The sequence below is a fragment of the Schistocerca americana genome, chromosome 7, assembly GCF_021461395.2.
Source record: "Schistocerca americana isolate TAMUIC-IGC-003095 chromosome 7, iqSchAmer2.1, whole genome shotgun sequence".
Lineage (NCBI taxonomy): Eukaryota > Metazoa > Arthropoda > Insecta > Orthoptera > Acrididae > Schistocerca > Schistocerca americana.
Window position 1 is genome coordinate 587342683 of NC_060125.1, and position 24092 is coordinate 587366774.

General features: G+C 43.7%; 1 protein-coding gene across 1 annotated transcript in view; it reads right to left on the reverse strand.

The window, feature by feature from the left end:
• The window catches only part of LOC124623107 (carbonic anhydrase-related protein 10-like), a 191352-nt gene that overhangs the window by 115177 nt on the left and 52083 nt on the right, over window positions 1–24092 (reverse strand). The window contains exon 5 of the mRNA XM_047148896.1: window positions 21367–21433. Coding sequence (XP_047004852.1) covers window positions 21367–21433 — 67 coding nt within the window. The remainder of the gene's footprint in view (window positions 1–21366; window positions 21434–24092) is intronic.

Genomic DNA, 24092 nt, shown 5'->3' on the forward strand with positions numbered 1-24092 from the left:
GCGGTTCCTGACTGTAGCGCCTAGAACCGCACGGCCACACCGGCCGGCTGTGGGGTGCCAGTTGTGGTAGGAGAATACCTCTGGGATGCACAGGACCAAACACTGAGGAATTACCTAAATTACCAACAAATTAACTTAAAATAAGGATACTGCCACGGAAAGGCAAACGTCTTTCTTAAATGAATCCTAAAGCGAAGTCTATTCTCCAAGAGGCACCTGTAACTCGTCTGCCAGAACTGGATATCGCCACCCAGGGAGCACGGAGATCCCGAGTTCCGACGTGTGTGAAACATGCAACACCGTTTAACACTGTCCTACTCATTTCTGTATGGCTACACTTCAGCTAATCGCTGAGTGGTAGGAAGCTGGAGCAGGAGGTGTCCCCCACTCCTTGACATGATTCTCAAATTGGTAAATAGAAGACTCTGCACGTAGGAGCGGCACCAAACTGGTTTATCGACCGAAAATGACAATACGAACCGATCAGTTGCCCGTATTCTGAACGTTCTGAAATTTAATCCTAGACTTCGTAACGATCATTCATGCGCACTGAGGTAAGCTACTCTTGCCTAGAGGTCTCCTGTCTGGCTTGAAGCCTTCCTCAAGGAATTCCGTGTTTTTTTCGCCAGAAGAAATCGTTTTCCGCAACCCTCCTGGAGGGAAAGCTGGGGGAGTAAAATAGGCTCCCCCGCTAACTGCAGCAGAGCTCCTGCCCAGAGCTCAACCGTTTTATAGCGTCATATTCCTCTTAAAAAGGCTTTAATCAAATACATACAACTTTGAAGCTTTCAGACCTCTGAAACCTCCACCAGCTGCTGAATACAACACAGCCAAAAGAAACAGCGAAGCATAAACTATCACTGGCGATGATACAACTGATCCGCAATTACGGAGCACTGCATCAGAACGACTACTTGATCAAGGGAATTTGAATACCATCCTCTGAAATGTGTTTGTGGACAGTCTGCGCCAGTCAATGAGCCAACATGGATCTGAAGGCCGCCAACACAAGACTTGGCCTCCGCTCATTGCAGGCCTACTCATGTTGTGAGTTTAGCGCCTTCCAGCTGCTGGACCTACCTTTGGCCCTACGTCCAGGCCCTCCAGCCTTCTACCCCGGACGGCTGCTGTTCGAGACCAGGGCCAGGCAGCCACTCAGACACCTTCGCCTGTCCGTGGCACGTTGACGCTGTCTGTCTCCGCCTGCAAGGTGCATCAGTGTTCTCGCTGAGTCGCTGGCATCTCTCAGGCTGACGGAGGCCACAGGTCGCCTGCTTACCTCAGTACCTCCATCCTCGCCATCGTTAATAAATCCCATGGGAGGTGTTGCCTTCACTGGGCGTCGTTACGACTGTTGTGCCGTTATCGAAGCGGCCCTCCACGACACCGCTGACATCTCCCGCAGCGGTGGGCTTCTGCACAGCACCGCGCCTCTGCTGCACGATTCCGCTCCATCTGCGCCTGAACGAGGATTTTGCTGTGGCCAGCGCCGGGAATCGGTGGGAACAGGTAGAGGTCTCTTGATATTGAGCTTGGACCACAGACTGGAGAGGATGTGTTGACCATGGTATTCAGCAGTGGTGCTGTGGTGGAATCTTCACCGTGGTTTTGGTCAGTATTAGTGGACAATTGGCCGAGTAAAGGAGAGACTGTGTAATATAATGAGGCGTGGAATAGGAATTACGGAGCTTGTGGGATATCTGCATTTACATGTGGCATAAGAATCTGAATAAATGCAATGTTGAGTGTATTTGATGCACTGCTTATCCTGTGCGAGGGGTCAGTCTAGGCCCGAGGTATTCATGGATGTTTATGTGTTGTCATTTTCTTATAACTGGTTCACTTCTGTTTAAGGAGCTGTACTTATGTATGTTAAACTTTGAGCCCGCAGAGCGCTGAGTGTGAGCTAGGAAGTTCTCGTAGCTTCGCGACTTGACACCATAAGCTAAATTCATGACATATATTCATTGGCAAGTCGCCTGTAAAAAATTGTGGACTGCTTACGGCTATTTCACAATTTTCCTGTCGCTCGACATATATAAGGTTATTTGTTCTTCGTTTTTGGGCGATAATCCGTTGTTTTCTTGACTAAACTAAGTGCGATCTGAATTAGTCAGGTATCACCGTTTTTGGGCGATAGTCCGTTGTTTTCTTGACTATGCTAACTGCAATCTGAATCAGTCAGGTATCAGCAGTTGTGCCCGTTACCTGAAGTCTTGTGACTTGTGGTCAGTAAGAGGGAGGACGAAAGGTCAAGAAGTTGCATAGTTGCATCTAAATGTGAAACAAATGAAAGTGAAAGTAATGTTCTCTGCTCTAAATGTTTCTGCTATAGCGTCAATTATTTAAATTTTGGGGGAATCTGAAAGAGTATAAAGTTTCTGAGTAACGTGTAATTAACGAAGTTTGGTAGGGAAAGAGACAAACTTATCAGACCTATTATAGGAGTTTTCTGTATATTCCATTCGAGCAAAATTCTAGATAAGTTTAACAGGTTATATGCTAGTTTGTGAGACATGACTGAAGTTATGATCATTTGTGTTTGGCTTGCTAAAGGAGCCTGGTAATTTCTGAATGAAAATTCACTTAGGGGAGCAAGTAAAGTGTTCCATTGTTCTTTGAATGTGCTAAAGGTCGGATTTTAATAAACGTTTGAAGTGACGCCTAAATTTTAGTATATTGCCTCTCAGTTCCCTTGCTACAAAGTTGCAGTGCGTTCACTAATAAAAGGTATATTTAATCTACGATACTTTGTCGACGATACGTCAGCCTGCCACTAGACAAGCACTCACCGTATCGCTGATGCTCATCGTAGGGTGGTTAACGGGCAACCCCCGACCCTACGACCTCAGCTGCACTTCCCACCATTGTTGCTACCAACCTCTGGCCATTAGACTGAGAACTATGTGCACAAACCCGATTCAAAATGTAAACAGAGCATAGAACGTACTGTGTTATTATTGTTATAATTGTAACTGGTTCTCAATTGGTTTTCGGCCTTCTCAGCCTAAAATCATTTCCCATATACAAGTTCTCATTAAATACGCACTGAGAATATCTAAATCATGAAGGTTCAAATGGCTCTGAGCACTATGGGACTTAACTTCTGAGGTCATCGGCCCCCTAGAACTTAGAACTGCTTAAACCTAACTAACCTAAGGACATAACACACATCCATGCCCGAGGCAGGATTCGCACCTGCGACGGTAGCGGCAGCGCGGCTTCAGACTGTAGCGCTTAGAACCGCTCGGGCACCCCAGCCGGCCTAAATGATTATGGTGCTGAGCAGGTCATATAATAGCAATGAGTGTGTGGATTCAAGTTTCATGAAAGAAATATATTAATTATTGCTAATATATCATAAACACTGTAGTCATAGAATGAGATTTTCACCCTACAGTGGAGTTTGCGCTGTCTGGTACTTCCTGGGAAATAAAAACTGTGCGCGAGACCGAGACTCGAACTCAGGACCATTGGCATTTCCCCCAGTAACTCACCTTCTATCATCCAAATTTCACAGAAGCTCTAATGTGAAGTTTAGCTGGTGGTACCATGTGCGATTTTATTTACGAAGTGTCATCACGACTTGGATACAATTGCACTGAAGACAGCTACACAGTAGCAGAAATCGATCTCCAATAAACAGATGAAAAATTTTCGGCAGACACTGGCCTTCCTTCTACAATGGATCTCCATCTTATTCTTGATGGATATGAACCTAATAATGTGCAGGGATTTTTTTTCTTTTACAGGAGGTGGCTGAATTTCTTCCCAATCCACAGCCATTTCAAGTCTGTGTTCTGTCAATTCCATCGTCGTTAGGACATTAGATCCTAATATTTCTTTTTTTTTCATCCTAAGCATTAAAATACTTGCTATACCCTCCTTGTCTTAATACCGCATGGTACACAGAAAGATTAAATATGCGTCGTGACTCAGTGGAAAAAATCATGAAACCAATAAGGAAACAAAATGAAAAACGCATCATTATGAATAAAATTTACTACCCAACAATTAGTAGACGGAGAAATTTTAATGTTCAAAATGAGTCAAATGACCCTGAGCACTATGGGACCTAACATCTGAGGTCGTCAGTCCCAAAGGACTTAGAACCACTTAAACCTAACTAATCTAAGGACATCACATACATCCATGCCCGAGGCAGGATTCGAACATGCGATCGTAGCAGTCGCTCGGTTCCGGACTGAAGGGCCTAGAACCGCTCGGCCACAGCGGCCGGCTTTTAATGTTCATTCGTCCCATCGTCGCAACACTGTTGAACGCTGAGCAGCTACTTCGATTTGACAAGGGAGAAGAAAATTGGCCATTACCTTTAAAAACAAACGATCCATGCATTCGCTGATACTGATTTGAGAAAACCACTGAGAAAATAGAACTACACAGCCTTAGCAGAGATTTAAAACCTGTCCCACAATAGGATTACACAAGCAGTTAACTTGGCCTCGGTGTTAAAGGAAGGGATCAATTAGTTTCCGTATAATGAGTACAGTCACAAAATTCCCAATTACTGGGTAGTCTAAAACGTAAGACAGACTATTTACCTTCTTCTTCCCACTTCCTGCCATCGTCTACCTTCGCTATCGCCCATTTTCCTCTCCATACGACCTCCTTTCACCCCCTACGCTGACAGCTAATCTTGTTTGGAGGTGTACCGTAAGCCCTGTCGTGGTTAGGAATTGTGTACGGAATATCAATAACTGTGCTTTGAGGTCTATATCGTGGTAGTGAACGCTGTAGTGCCGTCTGATTATTACCATGAATTTTGTATGTTGTCACTTTTACGTCTCTTTTACGTAAGTTAACAAGAGCGAGTGGCATCCGATTTTATAGCACTACCTCTGTGCAGACGGCTTTGGGTCACATTCGTATCCATGAATGATTATATCTATACACTGAGAACTGTTTTTCGGAATGTATCTTTGTACGAAAAGACCTTCGGTGAATTTTCAAAATGGTGGAGAACAGCAATCAGTCATCGTTTCCTTTCATTCTTTATTAAAGGAAATCTAGATTTCGGCTGGTAACTAGCCATTATCTGTGCAGTATTTCAGAGCTTTAATACATGCACTAGAATGTTAATCCCCAGTTGTTCGGGCTCCTTCCACAGCCCATTCAAGAATCACTATGAAAGTCATACGACAGTAGTTGAGAACATTCCACATTCCTGATCAAAGGTAAGATAGACCTTCGGTGAAATTAAAAGCATCGGAGCAATGCAAGTTCCGCTATTAATTTCAGGGGAAAGAGCTGTTAGGAAGAAACAGTTCACTGAAGGCCTCTACGAGGGGAAAGACTTGCCTGATGACGTAATAGAAGAAGAAACAGGACTCGATGTAGAGGAGTTATAGAAGAACCCGGTTGATATACATCTACAGAACGGCAAGGTAAGTGTTTACCTTTTTCTGTGTTCTCCTCGTGATATATTTATTAAATTTCGTGTGTCTTTTTCTGTTTAAGAAGTTTAAACTCGCGGTTTTTAGAGTGTAAATTCATTGACTCTGCAGCGCAGTAGTTGGTCATTTGTTTTGTTTTGAACGCAACCGTCTGTTCGTTTAATACGCCAGTCAGGACTCGGTTCTTGGATGATATACATCCACAGAGCGGAAAGTTAAGTGTGTACCCTTTTCAGTGTTTTCCTCGTAGTATATGTATTAAATTTTGTGCGTGTTTTTCTACTTAAGAGATGTAACCTCGCTATCTTTTAAGTGGCGGGCCGCATGAAACCAGTCAGAAGGCTGATGACAAAAAAAAAAAAAAAAAAAATTCTAAGTGGAAATTTATTCAGTATGCAGCGCTGAACAGCTCATTAACGCATCCAAGTCCCTGGTGACACATCAGGAGAGTAACAAGTTGCGTATCTAGGACTCTGTCTGCTTTTATAGTTTACTTTTTCAGTTAGTCTTGGTAGGATGATCAGGATGCGTGCCTGCTGTGTGCGGATGCAGGGGGAACTGGCCGCATTTCGCGAACAGCTGAACGCGCTTTTGGTTACTGTCAGGCACCTTCAGGCTGCTGCCTCGAGGTGTAGCGGTGGCGGAGAACCGACTCGCCGCACGGGACATCTCAGGTGCCACTTCTGCTTCCGAAGCACCTCCCAGCGCACCCGAGGCAGTGGATCCGCTCTCACGGCAGCGTGAGTGGCAGGCGGTAACGCGTTCACGTCGCGCTAGGCGAGGGGCAAAAGTGGAGGCGGGCCTGACCCATTCATCCTCTGAGTGGGCAGGTGGCCGTTCATCTATATCTACATTTATACTCCGCAAGCCACCCAACGGTGTGTGGTGGAGGGCACTTTACGTGCCACTGTCATTACCCCCCTTTCCTGTTCCACTCGCGTATGGTTCGCGGGAAGAACGACTGCCGAAAAGCCTGCGTGAGCCCTCGAATCTCTTTAATTTTACATTCGTGATCTCCTTGGGAGGTATAAGTGGGGGGAAGCAATATATTCGATACCTCATCCAGAAACGCACCCTCTCGAAACCTGGACAGCAAGCTACACCGCGATGCAGAGCGCCTCTCTTGCAGAGTCTGTCACTTGAGTTTCATAAACATATCCATAACGCTATCGCGCTTACCAAATTATCCTGTGACGAATCGCTGCGCTCTTCTTTGGATCTTCTGTATCTCCTCCATCAATCCGACCTGGTACGGATCTCATACTCATGAGCAATACTCAAGTATAGGTCGAACGAGTGTTTTGTAAGCCGCCTCCTTTGTTGGTGGACTACATTTTACAACGACTTTCCCAATGAATCTCAAGCTAGCACCCGCATTACCAACAATTAATTTTTATATGATCATTCCACTTCAAATCGTTCCGTAAGTATACTCCCAGATATTTTACAGAAGTAACTGCTACCAGTGTTTGTTCTGCTATCCTATAATCATAGAATAAAGGATCCTTCTTTCTATGTATTCGCAATAGATTACATTTGCCTATGTTAAGGGTCAGTTGCCACTCAATGCACCAAGTGCCTATCCGCTGCAGATCTTCCTGCATTTCGCTGCAATTTTCTAATGCTGCAACTCCTCTGCATACAACACGATCATCCGCGAAAATTCACATGGAACTTCCGACACTATCTACTAGGTCGTTTATATATATTGTGAAAAGCAATGCCGGCCGGAGTGGTCGAGCGTTTCTAGGCGCTACAGTCTGGAACCGCGCGACCACTACGGTCGCAGGTTCAAATCCTGCCTCGGGCATGGATGTGTGTGATGTCCTTAGGTTATTTAGGTTTATGTAGTTCTAAGTTCTAGAGGACTCATGACATCAGAAGTTAAGTCCCTTACTTTGTTTATCAGGCGACAGTGCGGAACTGTATCGAACGCCTTCCGGAAGTCAAGGAAAATGGCATCCTTAGCAGGATGGGAAGGGGGGAAGGGTTTACTATGTATTAGGAGCTCCAATGCTAAGCGAATTATGGAGACCTTTAGGCAGGTAGCGTTCGGGGCTGGAAAGAAAGCCACTGTCCTCTCAGTAAGTCTACTGGGGGCCTCATCCGAGATGTTGAGCCGTCCTCGCCTGCGGCTGTCGAGCGTGCAGAGTAAAGTGGTTGGCTAATTTTGGCTCACATCGGCACCAACGACGACTGTCGCAAGGGACTTTGAAGCCATCCTCAGTTTATACAGGACGCTTGCGGGGGTGGTGAAGACTCGCGCTTGGGGTGCAAGCAGATTTCGCCAATTTCAGCATTGTTCGCAGAGCTGATCTGGGTCTTATGGTTTGGAGCCAAGGCTTTGTCGACTCTGTGGCGGCCTTGGCTGCAGATCTGTAGACCTGCATTATCATATGGGGATTTGTAGGACTCCCTTTGTTAGGTTAGCGTACACTACACAAAGGAAGTAGTTCTCGGGTAGCAGAGTACCTGTGGAATGCACATGAGGGTTTTTAAGACCAGGTAGCAGTTCGAGGTGCTCTGAAGAACACTTACCAGTCGATTTACAGCAAGGGAAGTCAAACGGCGTTCAGAATAACGACACTTCGTCTGCCAAAATTTTATCAGTAAACTGTCGAATTATTATTAATAAAGATCCCGGATTTGTCTGCCCTCCAAGGAAGTTCTCACGCTCAAATTATTCTTGGAAGCGAGAGCTGGCTGAAACCCGAAGTGAAAAGCTCTGAGATATTTACCGAGTCGTTGACCGTATACCGGAAAGACATATTAGAAGCCGCGCTGAATGGTCGCGGGGATAGAGGGGCCATGTCACGAAATGCGCGGACCCTCCCGCCGGAGGTTTGAGTCCTCCCTCGGGCATGGGTGTGTGTCGTCGTTAGATTTCAGATAGTTTAAGTAGTGCGCAAGTCTAGAAACCGATGACCTCATCAGTTTGGTGCTTTAGGAATTCACAAACATTTGGACACACAGTAGGGTGAGTGGTCAGTGCTGTTGACAAAGCTACCGTCTCTATTGAGGTAGAAGGTGATGTGACAATGAAGTTACCGGGTCGCATGTAACAGTTGTAACCAAGTTAATTGTTGGATGTTATTAACGACCGCCCTATTCCACGTTGACAGTTCTATAGTCATTCAAAGAAAGTCTATGGTCAGTATCGCATATATACACAGATCATGAAATACTAATTGGAGACAACTTTAATCTACCGAGTATAGGCTTGGATGCCTATGGATTCATTGTGGGGGGCTTGGGGGGAGGGGGGGGGGGGTGCAGACAGAATGCCAGAGGTGTGTTTGTGCTACCCAGGGCAGATAGTTAGTTATTAGCATCTCACTTACTCTGTGAGCTGACATCACTTAGTTCCAGTAAGATGTATGCAGAGGAATTATAGGCAAAGTTTAAGGAGATAAATTGGGTCTGGAGAGTTGTGTGCCAAGTAGGCGGATAAAGGATAGAAAACACTCGCCATGGTTGAATAACGAAATTCGGGAGATGTTGAGAAAGCAAGGCAGTTGCACTCCCGGTTAAAAATGGAGCGCACACATGACGACAAGTGAAGGTTAGCAGAGTGTCGTTCATCTTTGAAGAGATCTACGCGTGAAGCATACAAGTACCAACGTCACACCTCTTTAAAGGATCTGGCAGAGAAACCGAGAAAAATTTGGTCATATACAAAATCGGTAACAGGTTTAACGCTTCCATTCAGTCCCTTGTTGTCCAGTCTAATGTGGCAGTTGAAGACAGCAAAACGATAGCCGATGTTTTCAAGTTCAATTTCAAGAAACCGGTCACACAGCAGAATTGTATAAACATATCACCATTTGGCCATCGGGCAGACACCTGTATGGACGATATAGCAATCAACATCCCTGACGTAGGGAAACAAATGAAAGGCACCCGTGGTCTAGAAAGCCGGCACAGTAGCTTAGCGTGCTCGGTTACAGGGTTAGCCTCTGTAATAAAAAAAACAACTGAGTGAACGGATCAACAAAGATCTTGAACGAGTGTCATCGGACATCCGCCCCGAACACATTCAACGAACAAAATGAGATAAAAAAAGAGGTAGCGCCTTTGTTTCGCAATCAGCACGTCTACGGTCCCGTGTTCGAATCCCGCCATGGCTTAAGTCTTGATTAATAATCTGCATTGCCGACCGAAGACTTCCGGCATAAGAAGTCATCCCCATTCTGCCAACGGCCTTGTCAAAGAGGGCGGAGGAGCGTACAGAGGTTCAAGGCACTCTCATGTCCTAGGGGTGGGAAAATACCCCTGAAAGGGGAAGAATCATCAATGATCAACGATATGAGGTATGAGGATTCAGAAGGCACTGCATTAAAGACACGTAACGTCTACCCACAGGACATGTGGCCGTTATTGAAGAAGTGTCATGATGATCTCCCCATTGGCAAAAGATTCCGGAATAGTCCCACATTCGGATCTCTGGGAGGGGACTGCCAAGGCGGAGGTTATCATGAGAAAAAGATAGAATAATCAACGGAATGATAACGTTTTACGAATCGGGGCGTGGAATGACAGAGGCTTGAACGTGGTAGGGAAATAGAAAATCTGAAAAGGGAAACGCAAAGGCTCAGTCTACATATAGTAGGAGTCAAGGAAGTGAAGTGGAAAGAAGACAACGATTTCTGGTCAGCTGAGTATGGGGTAATATCAACAGCAGCAGAAATTGGTATAACAGAAGTAGGTTTCGTTAAGAATAGGAAGGTAGAGTAGCGAATGCGTTTCTGTGAACACTTCTGTGACGGGGTCGTTCTTATCAGAATCGACAGCAAACCAACACTGTCAACGGTAGTTCAGTTATACATGCCGACGTGGCAAGCTGAAGATGAACAGATAGAGAAAGTGTATGAGGATATTGAAAGGGTAATGCAGTATGTAAAGGGGGACGAAAATCTAATAGTCATGGGCAACTGGAATGCAGTTGTAGGGGAAGGAGTAGAAGGAAAGGTTACAGGAGAATATGGGCTTGGTACAAGGAATGAGAGAGGAGAAAGACTAATTGAGTTCTGTAACAAGTTTCAACTAGCAATAGCCAATACCCTGTTCAAGAACCACTATGGGAAGATTTCAATTAGGTTACTTGATGGTCAGACAGAGATTCATAAATCAGATACTGGATTGTAAGGTGTACCCAGGAGCAGATATACACTCAGATCACAATATAGTAGAGATGAAGAGCAGGTTGAAGTTTAAGACATTAGCCAGGAAGAGTTAATGCGCAAAGAAGTGTTACATGGAAGTACTAAGGAATGGCGAGATACGCTTGAAGTTCTCTAAGGCTATAGACACAGCATTAAAGAATAGCTCAGTAGACAGTACAGTTGAAGAGGAACGGACAGCTCTAAAAACGGCCATCACAGAAGTTGGGAAGGAAAACATAGGTACAAAAAAGGTAACTGCGAACAAACCATGGTTAACAGAAGAAATACTTCAATTGATCGATGAAAGGAGGAAGTACAAAAATGTTCCGGGAAACTCAAGAACACAGAGATAAAAGTCATGGGAGGAATGAAATAAATATGAAGTGCAGGGAAGTTAAGTCAAAATGGCAGCAGAAAAAAGGTGAAGACATCGCAAATGAAATGAGCAAGGGTGGTGGCATTAAGAGTGCAACGGTAATTTCACTGTTAAATGCAGAGGAGAGAGCTGATAGGTGGAAAGAATACACTAAAAGCCTCTATGAGGGGTAAGATTTGTCTGATGTGATAGAAGAAGAAACAGGAGTTGATTTAGAAGAGATAGGGGATACAATATTAGAATCAGAATTTAAAAGATCTTTGGAGGACTTACGGTCAAATAAGGCAGAAGGGATAGATAACATTCCATCAGAAGTTCTAATATCGTTGGAGGATGTGGCAACAAAGCGACTATTAACGTTGGTGTGTAAAATGTCTGAGTCTGGCGACGTACCATATGACTTTCGGAAAAGCATCATCCACTCAACTCCGAAGACCGCAACAGCTGAAAAATGAGAGAATTACCGCACAATCAGCTTAACAGCTCATGCATCCAAGTCGCTTACAAGAATAATATACAGAAGAACGGAAAAGAATATCGAGGATGCGCTAGATGACAATCAGTTTGGCTGTAAGAAAGATAAAGGCACTAGCGAGGCAATTCTGACGTTACGGTTAACAATGGAAACAAGACTAAAGAAAAATCTAGACACGTTAATAGGATTTGTGGACTCGGAAAAAGAGTTCGACAGTGTAAAATAGTGCAAGATATTCGAAATGCTAAAAAATGTAGGGGTAAACTATAGGGAGAGATGGGTCATTTGCAATATGGACAAAGTTAAGAGAGAATAATAATAGTAGACGACCAAGAACCAAGTGCTCGTATTAAAAAGGGAGTAAGGCAAGGATGTAGGCTAACCTTTCGCCCCTACTCTGCAATCTGTACATCGAGGAAGCAATGATGGAAACAAATAAAGTTTCAGTGGTGGAATTAAAATTCAAGGTGAAAGAATATCAATAATAGGATTCGTTGATGACATTGCTACCCCAAGTGAACGTGAAGAAGAATTACATGATCAAATGGCTGGCTCTGAGCAGTATGGGACTTAACTTCTGAGGTCATCAGTCGCCTAGAACTGGGAACTGATTAAACCTAACTAACCTAAGGGCACCAGACACATCCATGCCCGAGGCAGGATTCGAACCTGCGACCGTAGCGGTCGCTCGGCTCCAGACTGTAGCGCCTAGAACCGCACGGCCACTCCGGCCGACTTACATGATCAGCTGAACGGAATGAACAGTCTAATGAGTACACAGTATGGATTGAGAATAAATCGAAGAAAGACGAGGGTAATGAGAAGTAGTAGAAATGAGAACAACGAGAAACTTAACATCAGGTTTGATGTTTGAAGTTAAGGAATTCTGCTACCTAGCCAGTAAAGTAACCAATGACGGATGGAGCAAGGAGAACATCAAAAGCAAAAAAAGGACTCGTGGCCAAGAGAAGTCTACTAATATAAAATATCGGCGTTACTTTGAAGAAAAAATTTCTGATAATATAAGTGAAACATGGACTTTGGGAAAACCGGAACAGAAGGCAATCGAAGCATTTGAGATGTGGTGCTACAGACGAATGGTGAAAATTAGGTTGACTGATGAGGTAAGGAATGAGGAGGTTCTGCGCAGAATCGGAGAGGAAAGCCATATGTGGAAGACACTGATAAGGAGGACAGGATGATAGGACATCTGTTAAGACATGAGGGAATGACTTCAGTGGTAATAGAGGGAGCTGTAGAGGGCGAAGACTGTAGAGGAAGACAGAGACTGGAAGACATCCAGCAAATAAATTAGGACATAGGTTACAAGTGCAACTCTGAGATGAAGAGGTTAGCATAGGAGAGGAATTCGAGGCGGGCCGCATGAAACCAGTCAGAAGATTGATGAAAAAACAAACAAAAAAAAGGGTTCACAATACGACTAATTTCTGAAAAACTACAATTGTTACATTGTTCTCTGTTTCAGCGATTATCAGTGTTGTGCTTTCACTTAATTTGTACGTCACGCAAATTTGTAATTACCCTAGTAATATCACGATGTCTTGATTTATAAGTAAATCTGCATTTTCAGTATGTATTTAACTTTATTCTCAGTTCTCTAAGTGCCTCTTTCATAGGAGTCAGTCAATTTGGTCACTGAATGACGCCTAGTAGTCGAATCTGGCTTCGATATCTGCACGCAAAATATGAAACTGAAGTAAGCGACGGGAAGTCTCACAATCAATACAGCTCGTTACTGAGTCAGTTGTAAGGTACTGATGCAATAGTTTTGCAGACAAGAAACGACAAATTGAGAAAGACTGTCACAGACCAGACTATTTTCTGTTGCTTTTTTGAGGATTCAGCCATCCTGTAAACTATCACAACAGCACATACCCGGCCACGGCTCGTGGTCTTGCGGTAGCGTTCTGGCATCCCGCGCACTGGGTTCCGGTTTCGATTCCCGGCAGCCATGGTGCCATGGTGACAACACATACGTGCGGATGCGCTTTGTCTTGATGGAAGATAGCTTTCTTCCTTGCTAAGCTTGGCCTTTTTTCGCCTATATTTTGCTGCAATTTGTCCAGGAGGTTAGCATAGTGTTCTCCAGTAATTGTTCGCCCATATAAACAGAATCCCCTTCGCAGCCAAGAACCCTGATGCCTTTGCTTCCTTTGGTGGCGGAGAACAAGCATGTTTCCACTGATTTGACTGTCCTTTTATCTCTGCGGTATAGTAGTGCACCCAAGTTTTATCTGTGGCCACAAACCGGCGCAAAAAATCTTGTTCGTTTTTCCTAAAACGGGCCAAACGTTGTTCCGATATACCCATTCTCATGAGTTTTTGATCCAGCGTAAAGAGTAGTGGTACCCTTCTAGTATACAATTTTTTTCATTTCTAATTCTTCAGTTAAAATATGATATACCCTTTCAGATGACATCTGGAAAGCGTGAGCAATTTCATGCTCTTTCAGTCAGCGATCCACCATGACCATTTGTGCATTTTTGCAATGATTTCTGGAGTACTGACACATCTTGGCCCACCATTGTGCGGATCATCTTCTAAGCTCTTCCGACCAAATTTAAATTCATTTGTCCACTTGGCAACAGTTGAATATGAAGGGGTAGAATCTCCCATTGTATTCTGGAAATCGGCATGAATGTCCTTTGCTTTCATACTTTTCTTTACGAAGTACTTACTGCTCGAATCTCGATTTTTTTCACTTTTCGCAGATCACCACGAGGGAACAACAACAGAGACACTTCACCGCCACAGCTCTCTTCCAAGAGCACTGACGTGGCACATGTTTACAGGCAACAGTTCAATGAATGTCACCTGAACAACTCGTTTCGCTGGCAATGACGTCTCATGGTGATTTCGAGAAGTTGTCAAACCACCCTCGTTTATCGGCAATATTGTGGTGTAAAAATAATGGAACCCTTCCAAAATTTAAACCTCGTCTGACATTATGTTTATTTATGTAGAGGATAAACTTTAGGATCTTGCGCCAAATACTGATCTTCTACTCGCATTCCGAAATTTGGCTGAAATTTAAATTTGTTGTAACTAATTCACCTACTATAATCGCAGACAGCCTCTGGATCCTCCAAATATACTTCAAAGTCATTTAAATACTGGGTGTATGTAGTCCAGAGTAGCGGCACTGTATACTACAACAACAACCGCAAACAGCCTCATAGAGCTTCCAGATTTAGTTCAACTTCATTGAAGTAGTGTGTGTAGTCAAGAGTTGCCACCTTGCCCCACTACTTTCCTTACATTCTTCGTGTTGAGGAGCAGGTAATTAACTCTTTTAAACATGTATTCTCCAAATCGATCAAAAAGCGGCCCGATACTCCGTAAGGTTAAATTTTGTATCCAGTGTTAAACTCTATGGAACAGCTTCCGAAAGTCTCGTAATATGGAACCGTCATGACCGCTGTGAAACTTTTAGAGAGTTAAGCTGTCTGGTCCGTAATGCGTCATCCAAGTGTATTCGATGAATTGCGCCGCAGCACACACTGTCGGGCCGTCTTTTCGACGCTCCTGCAGCCGTGGCAGGTGCCGAAATCCCCTGCGCCTTAAAGATACGCCACCCTACGACACACTCAGACTTCCGCCGAACTGAGTTTTGTGATGAATCGTCTATCAGTCTCGAACTCACGAGGCGACGAAAACGTTGGGAAGCCATGTTGATTCATAACAACCTAATAAATAAACTCTATGCAGAATGGAACCAATATGTAAGCATTAGCGCATTTTCAGTACTTTAGTCTGGCTGGGAACAGTTGATCTCGGAAACAGATTAGTAACTTCATACCGGAGTCTTGTTTACGGAATCATCAATACAGTTCTTGATGGATGGGATGGTACATCATCTGTCTGAATGTTTAATGTCGTCTCTTGCTGACTCCTACAGGTCTGATTTCTACAAAAATTCTTTACGTACATGTGGGTGGATTAAACACACATTTAAAGATCACAAAAACGATGTCGGCAGCCTTCGAGAGCTTTTCAACGTCAGTAACTACATAAAAGCAACTTATTTTACTTTTACTAGTGCATGAAAATGACAGTTAACAAATACTCAACCATATCCTTAATTAAAATAACCTTAATTCATTTTTTGATTGCTAATCGCATGAAAATGCAAGTATAAACAGGAAGTTAAAATTTGATACCAAAATACGAAATACTAAATAGAAAAACGAATACTATTTATTTCTAAAGATGGACCAATGATACTGATTAATATTTCTTTATTGAAGAAACAGGTGTATCGCGTTTCTGTATCAAGTTTTCATTTATTTTCTTGTGATTCTTAATTAAAATAAAAAATCAGTTTTATTAAAAATTATGAATGAGTATTTAAATTTCCAAAAAATTCGAATTTAGATAAAAGTAAAAAGAAAGTTGGTGTAATACCTGAAGCAAGAACTTCACGAATTCATGGTTTTTGATCTACACGTTCAGCTATCGACGGGTGTGCCTGTCGTTTTAAGATACTGTCGATTTTTCTGAAGTATTGCCGAAAAACTGGATGCATGCTTGTGATTTGCGATCGTGTTTTTCTTCCGACTGCTGTGTGAAACGGAAAACTGATATCATGCTGGGACACAGAATAGACAAAAAACATGTATACACTGCTCTGTCTCTGCATGTCTACAGTGTGAAGACGCACTCCCAGTGTTAAGGAGTTTTGCTTAGACTTGGTGCGATCCATTTGCGACCAAGACAGCCTTCTAAATGAGATGAAGCACCTCGAGGCGACATTGCGATGTAGTGCGTACAAGAGCAAGCAGATACGGCGTGCGTTTCTACATGGTGCACGTAGACAATACCAGGAAAAAAATGAAAAACACAAACCACTAGCATGCATCCCCTTTATCGGCCACTTCCAGAAAAATCGGCACTATCTTGGGCTACGTAAGATGTGTATTTTGTTCTCCTCCCAAAACATTAACACTAATAGATACAAGGAAAGATAATCTAGGCCTTTGCAAACAAGGGGTCTAGCAAATGGCCTGCCAGTGTGGCAATGCACCCCTAGGAAAACTGGTACTCACTGTCGATGAGAAGTCTCGTGAACATGTACAACACACTCTATTACGCCAGACCATCTAATCAGTCGTGGTCGATTAAGTACAAAAATTGGACATACTATGAATTACAACAACGCTAAATTACTTACGGAGTCATCCTCCGTCTGGGAGTGCGTGACAGAAGAGATCGTTTTATTTTAGAGTCCAAGGCTGTGAAATCAACAAAAGTAGCAACCTACAATTGAGTCATGCGTTGAATCCTGCACAGTGCCTAGGAAAAGATAAGCGTTCCTGTACAGTGAGATCGGCACCAGACAGCGACAGCGACAGCGTGGACACTGGAGACCAGATTGAGGAGCTGGACGCCGCTACCTCCACCACCGCCATCGTCAACGGCTGCGGATAACGATAGAGAGGGCAATGGCCAGCAAACATAGGACAAGGGCGTAGCAACAATCAGCAGGGACCACCTGATGAAGGCAATCAACCTGCCTGACGATGTATCGTGAAATAATAACGACGTGACTCGGCTAGGTACCCGAAAATCACACAAACAAGAAAACATGGGCTCTAAAAGGCATACCCTAAGAGCTATAGGCAGTTATTGTGTGGGGGAGACGAGTTTCACAGTAGCGCGGATAAAGAAGAGCTCATATTTCTATACGTATGCATTTCAGGGCCCATGTTAACGAAACTGTTTTGCTTCGAATTATTGTTTCTGCTACACGACTGGCCATTAAAATTACTACACCAGGGAGAAATGCAGATTCATTGGACAAATATATTATACTAGAACTGACATGTGATTATATTTTCACGCAATTTGGGTGCATAGATTCTGAGAAATCAGTGCCCAGAACAACCACCTCTGGCCGTAATAACGGCCTTGATACGCCTGGGCATTGAGTCAGTCGGAGCATGGAGGGCGTGTACAGGTACAGCTGCCCATGCAGCTTCAACACGATACCACAGTTCATCGAGAGTAGTGACTGGCGTATTGTGACGAGCCAGTTGCTCGGCCACCATTGACCAGACGTTTTCAGTTGGTGAGAGATCTGGAGAATGTACTGGTCAGGGCAGCAGTCGAACAATTTCTCTATCCAGAAAGGCCCATACAGGACCTGCAACATGCGGTCGTGCATTATCCTGCTGAAATCTAGGGTTTCGCAGGGATCGAATGAAGGGTAGAGCCACGCGTCGTAACACATCTGAAATGTAGCGTCCACTGTTCAAAGTGCCTTCAATGCGAACAACAGATGACCGACACGTGTAACCAATGGCACCCAATTCCATCACGCCGTGTGATACGCCAGTATGGCGATCACGAATACATGCTTCCAATGTGCGTTCACCGCGATGTCGACAAACACGGATACGGCCATCACGATGCTGTAAACAGAACCTGGATTCATCCGAAAAATGACGTTTTGCCATTCGGGCACCCAGGTTCGTCGTTGAGTACACCATTGCAGGCGCTCATCTGGGGGTAACCGCAGCCATTGTCTCCGAGCTGATAGTCCAAGCTGCTGCAAACGTCATCGAACTGTTCGTGCAGATGGTTGTTGTCTTGGAAACGTCCCCCTCTGTTGACTCAGGGATCGAGACGTGGCTGCACGATCCGTTACAGCTATGCGGATAAGATGCCTTTCATCTCGACTGTTAGTGATACGAGGCCGTTGGGATCCAGCATGGCGTTCCGTATTACGCACCTGAACCCACCGATTCCATATTCTGCTAACAGTCATTGGATCTCGACCAACGCGAGCAGCAATGTCTCTTTACGATATACCGAAATCGCGATAGGCTAAAATCCTACCTTTATCAAAGTCGGAAACGTGATGGTACACATTTCTCCTCCTTACACGAGGCATCAAAACAACATTTCACCAGGCAACGCCGGTCAACTGCTGTTTGTGTATGAGAAATCGGTTGGAAACTTTCCTCATGTCGGCACGTTGTAGGTGTCACCACCGGTGCCAACCTTCTGTGAAACGTTGTTGTGATGCGTCGTGTAAGGAGGAGAAATGTGTACCATCACGTTTCCGACTTTGATAATGGTCGGATTTTAACCTATCGCGATAGCGGTATATCGTAAAGAGACATTCTCGAAATTTGGATTACACCTCCCAGTGGTTTTGCTAGTGATACTACGCCGTTGGGATCCAGCACGGCGTTCCGCAGTACCCTCCTGAACCCACCGATTCCATATTCTGCTAACAGTCATTGGATCTCGACCAACGCGAGCAGCAGTGGTTTTGCTACGTACTAGAAACAGTCTGGCGACTTTAAATAAAAGCTCTGTCAAGCCTCTGTACCAGTACCTGGTACAACGCTGAATTTTGTGTCTTTTTGTTCTTATCCTTGAAACGAATGTATTTTTGTTGTCAATAAATTTGTTGAAACTTGATCACTGTTTCCCCTGTGTTCCCCGAGGGACTCTTCGGTTCCTATTTATCGTTCCTCCTGGGACACCCCGTATGAGCTACAGTATCCCGAACACTAGTGGCAACATATGTAAAGCGTTCTGATGAGTAATGGGTACTCCGTCGACTGTGTAAGAACTGTCACGAAGTCTAACACTCAGGAAAATGACAAATCGCAAGAAGAAATTTAGGCGTCTCCGCCATACGTCCTCAGTGGGATGCATGGAGTCGGCAGTATGTAGCGCAAATACGACGTAAAGACTGTTTACAAACCGACCAAGGAAATCGAAGAGTGTCTCAGATCGGCGAAAGGATAAAAGCGGCCTAATCCCGATAAAGAGAATATATCACATACTCTGTAGACGGTGGAGAAGTCCGTCCTGGCATGACTGGAAAAATCCATAGGCATCTGGATCACCTAAAGTAAACGGCGTTGCAGGTTGGGACAGATGGAGAAATCGGCCTTGGCGCAGCCCAATAATAAAATTCGTCGATACGGAAAAGCTTCCACTGTGGAGAAGATACATCAGACCCGATTGTTCATCGAAACCATAGCAATCTACAAATATGACAGCAGCTTCAAGAAAGAAGAGGAAAGCTTCAAGGTGAATGGATTCTGGATTCCTGTGCTACAGATTACGACCGTTCCAGGTATCACGGTGAGAACGCCCAGTGAAATTCCCTCATACCTTAGCGCGACACCTACAGATAGTCAACAGTCACGACCTCGACTCCAGTCCGCCACAAGTAATTTGACAACAGCGGTCACACTTGCTACAGAAACGTCAGGAAAGTTATCAAACAAAAGTCTGTCGAATAATCCGAGGCAAAAGGTAGCTGGCAATATCTCAACAGGTGACCACGAAAGAATCAACTATTACGTTTTACAAATTTGTTAATAAAAGGATCCTTTACCATTTCTCACCATTCTAACACCAATCAGCAATCATCACCATTAAATTTAAAATTACAATTTTAGGGGAAAATTAAAAAAAAGTATGTAACTGGATCGTTAAAACTTAACATGCAGTTAAATAGTACTGGAAATGTAAGTAAAAACGGATGTAAATAAACGCCCCCCATTATGTTGAAACATGTTAGAGGGCGGGCAGAGTTAATCGTAGATCACTCCACATTTACGTCAGTGAATAGGCACCCACAGAAATTCGGGTTATCTTGGCTTTTGATGGAAGTCACTCTTTGGTTGTGAGCAGCATCTTAGTTTCGAAAGTATATCCCACGCGCTAATGACGTAGTGTCACTAATGAATTATGTCCTTCCAAAGCCGTCACATACTCAGAATTTGACTGTACATAGTAATAGAGCTCCATAAATATATACTATTTTCTCTTCAATGATGAGCCGCATTCCAGTCTAGCCCGACTAATCAACAATAAAGGGCAACTTTGATGCCAAAGCAGAATGTCTTCCCAAACACGCTATTAGCCTGCTGTGGGCAGACAGTGCAACGGAATTGTTTAATTTCAGGCGCTACGGGCGGCTAATAACCTCGCCGCTACTGTGTCACACATATGCACCCTATGGCCCCCCCCCCCCCCATCCCCTGTCGTGCCGGCCGGTGTGGGCGAGCGGTTCTAGGCGCTTCAGTCTGGAACCGCGCGACCACTACGGTCGCAGGTTCTAATCCTGCCCCGGGCCACTATTCATCTCTCTCTCTCTCCCTTTCACTCACACACAGACACACACACACACACAAACACACACACACACACACACACACACACACACACACATACATACATACATACAAACACAAACACAAACACCCACAAACACACACATACGTACACACACGCTTTTGCGATGGTTTGCTGGTATTCTCAATACCACATCGTTAAAAAAGGCAGTTGGGGTAACAAATCGAAGTACTTACTTGGGACGGTTGATTCATAAGATATATTAACTTACGGTATGAGTCCGCATAGCATAATGTACTGGATATGGACACGGAATTTAATTTAGGAATTCGTAAGGTTGGCTCTCATGATAGGAACACCGAAACATGAGACATGAAATACAAGTAAAAAATTTTAAATATCCCTTAGCGGTATAGATGACATTACCCGTAAAATACTTCGAGCAGGACACTGAATACTGTTGTTCTTCCTGTCTTCAGTCGAAATACTCGTCTGATGTAAGTCTCCAATCTATTATAGCATGTATAAGCCCCAATGTGCCCGAGTGATAATGTACAGAGTTCTCTGTCGGTGAGAATAGTGCAAACGATTGTGTGATTGCTACGCCAAGTTTGTACTCATTTGCACATTTAAAGTTCAAGTTTCATTGCCAATGATTTTGACACACTCCTTTCACAAGTTACTCCATCGATTTAACTGCCGTAGATGGGCAGTTAAATCCTTAGCGACGATGTTTCTCAGCCGATGACTGAAATCATTATTCGAGGCAGACTGATCGACAACATTTCTTACTAGACAAGAAGACATGTCAGTCACCTTTAAACTTTACCCTTTGGAAGTTGCTGCTGATGAGCCTCAACTCGTTCGTTGGCGGTTCTCTGATCTGGAACAAAAATAAAAGTATGTGTTATAGGAGTACGTTGCCGTAGTAGAATCACTAAAGTCCTCTAAAAATTACAAATAATAAAGTATCAGACAGTTAAATATTATTCTTACAAAATATTAGAGGATTGATCCCACTACTGCACACACTTCCATTTCCTTTAGTCTGAATGACGTGCGAAATTTACTCCCCAATTGCGCCCTTACTTGAAATACGAAATCAGAACATCTGTGAAAGTCCAAAAATGTCCTCAACTAATACTGTTAGACACTGCACTACAGTGCAGTATGACAGGCAGTGGAAGATTTATTTCACTTTTATTTTAATCTTCTTAATGTGTATATGTTTTACCATACGCATTTCGCGTTATTCGTAAGATATCGTGGTAGTTTAAAAAGAAACATATTTATTGCTTAGGTTCGTTTCTAGATCTCCTCCTCTCTCGCTTCGGCGGCGGCTACCCGTGTGATTTAAGGCGCCTTGGCACGGTTCCACGGTTTGAGCGGCTCCCCCCGTCAGATGTTTGAGTTCTCTCTCGGGTATGGGTGTGTGTGTGTTGTCCTTAGAGTAAGTTAGTTTAAGTAGGATTAAGTAGTGTGTAAGCCCAGGGACCGATCACTTCAGCAGTTTGGTCCCATAGTCCTTACCACAAATTTCCAATTTCCTCTCTCTCTCTCTTTCTCTCTCTCTCGTTCTCTCCCTCCTCCGTTCCATCTCTGTGGCCCTGCCTCTATCTGAAACCACTCTCCATATTAATCTCCTCACCGCCTATTCATCCCACTAACGTGTGTAAATGAGTACATATGAATATAAGTAAAACGATGTAGAACACATGTGGGAAACCGCCGATAAAGAGATCGTTTCTAGAAATGCTGAAAACGAGTAACATTATATACGAAAAACACAAAAGGCATACGTGTAGCCACGAAGCGTAAATAGAAATCGTGATGCAGTAGTTTGCACTGTTTTTTTCGTCACGAAAATGTTTAGCGCTACTCGCCAAAGTAAAATTAGCTTACCAAAATCACTACCATTCCATGGAGTATTTGTAAACAATCAAAACGTTCAGATGGTAGCTGAAATTAGCCAAAAGCGCTGTAAGTGAAAATAACACTTCTAAATATTTTGTAGAGATCGGAATCTAGAGATCTAGATCTAGAAACAAACCAAATTTTAAATATGTTGCATTCCAGACCACTGAAGATATTTCGTATGAATGAAAGGATGTGGCCATGGTAAAATAAATTCGCATTTATCCACTCCATGACCATACTAATGAAGACTTTTGTTTCATGTCTAACAGAAGAAATGTTCCAAATTTACTTCCCTGGTTTGTCACTGGATAACGTAGAGCAAGTCAGATATAATTTCATCGATACGACTTTTCGATGTCTTCAGATGGTAGTAGTTGCTGTTGTCACTGCTGCAAGACGCCATTGACGGCCATCATAAGTGGCGTCTTGCAGCAGTGACAACAGCAACTACCACCACCTGAATATGTCGAACAGTTGCAGTGATGAAACAGCGTGGAGCTTGTAGTATGTTAGCCAGCGGCCGGCCTGGGTCGTGGATTCGCAACAAATCCGTCGAGAAATATCGAAAAATCACAAGAACTATGTTACCCCGAAAGAATGACACGACGAATAAACTCGAAAGATGCTCCGAGCAGATTCTGGGACTCACACATTCTGCCGAACCTCAGTTATTGCGATGTAATCTAAGACAAAAAGAGTAGTGAAAATCTCTACACGATTAGAACTGACTATGAATATTTCTGTGTTTTACATGTGCAACATCCATCTATTTGCTCATGTCAGTGCTCCGTTTGTCCCAGTCAGAATGGCTACGGCCAGACAAGCTACGTAGCTATCATAAATTGTTTTGTTGTTGTGGTCTTCAGTCCAGAGACTGGTTTGATCTAGCTCTCCATGCTACTCTATCCTGTGCAAACTTCTTCGTCTCCCAGTACCTACTGCAACCTACATCCTTGTGAATCTGCTTAGTGTATTCATATCTTGGTCTCCCTCTACGATTTTTACCCTCCATGCTGCCCTCCAATACTAAATTGGTGATCCCTCGATGCCTCAGAATATACCCTACCAACCGATCCCTGCTTCGAGTCAAGTTGTGCCACCAACTCCTCTTCTCCCCAATTCTATTCAACACCTCCTCATTAGTTATGTGATCTACCTATCTAATCTTCAGGAAGGATTCCTCTGTAGCACGACATTTCGAAAGCTTCTATACTCTTCTTGTACATACTATTTATCGTCCATGTTTCACTTCCATATATGGCTACACCCCATACAAATACTTTCAGAAACGACTTCCTGACACTTAAATCTATACTCGATGTTATTTCTCTTCTTCAGAAACGATTTCCTTGCCATTGCCAGTCTACGTTATATATATATATATATATATAATGTAGACTGCAAACCTCACAACCTTTCCTCAAAAACTGACATATATGGTCATTTATCTCTCCCAGACACTGAAGCGAATTTTCCCTTCTTTTCCCCATTAGGCATCTTTCTCGTTTTCGTTATCAGTCACTCCCTTTATTGATTACTTGTCTGCCATCGGTTACCTCACATCTGCTACTGCCACGGTCCACTGTCTATTATTATTCTCCATTATTCTTCTGTTCACAAGCAAA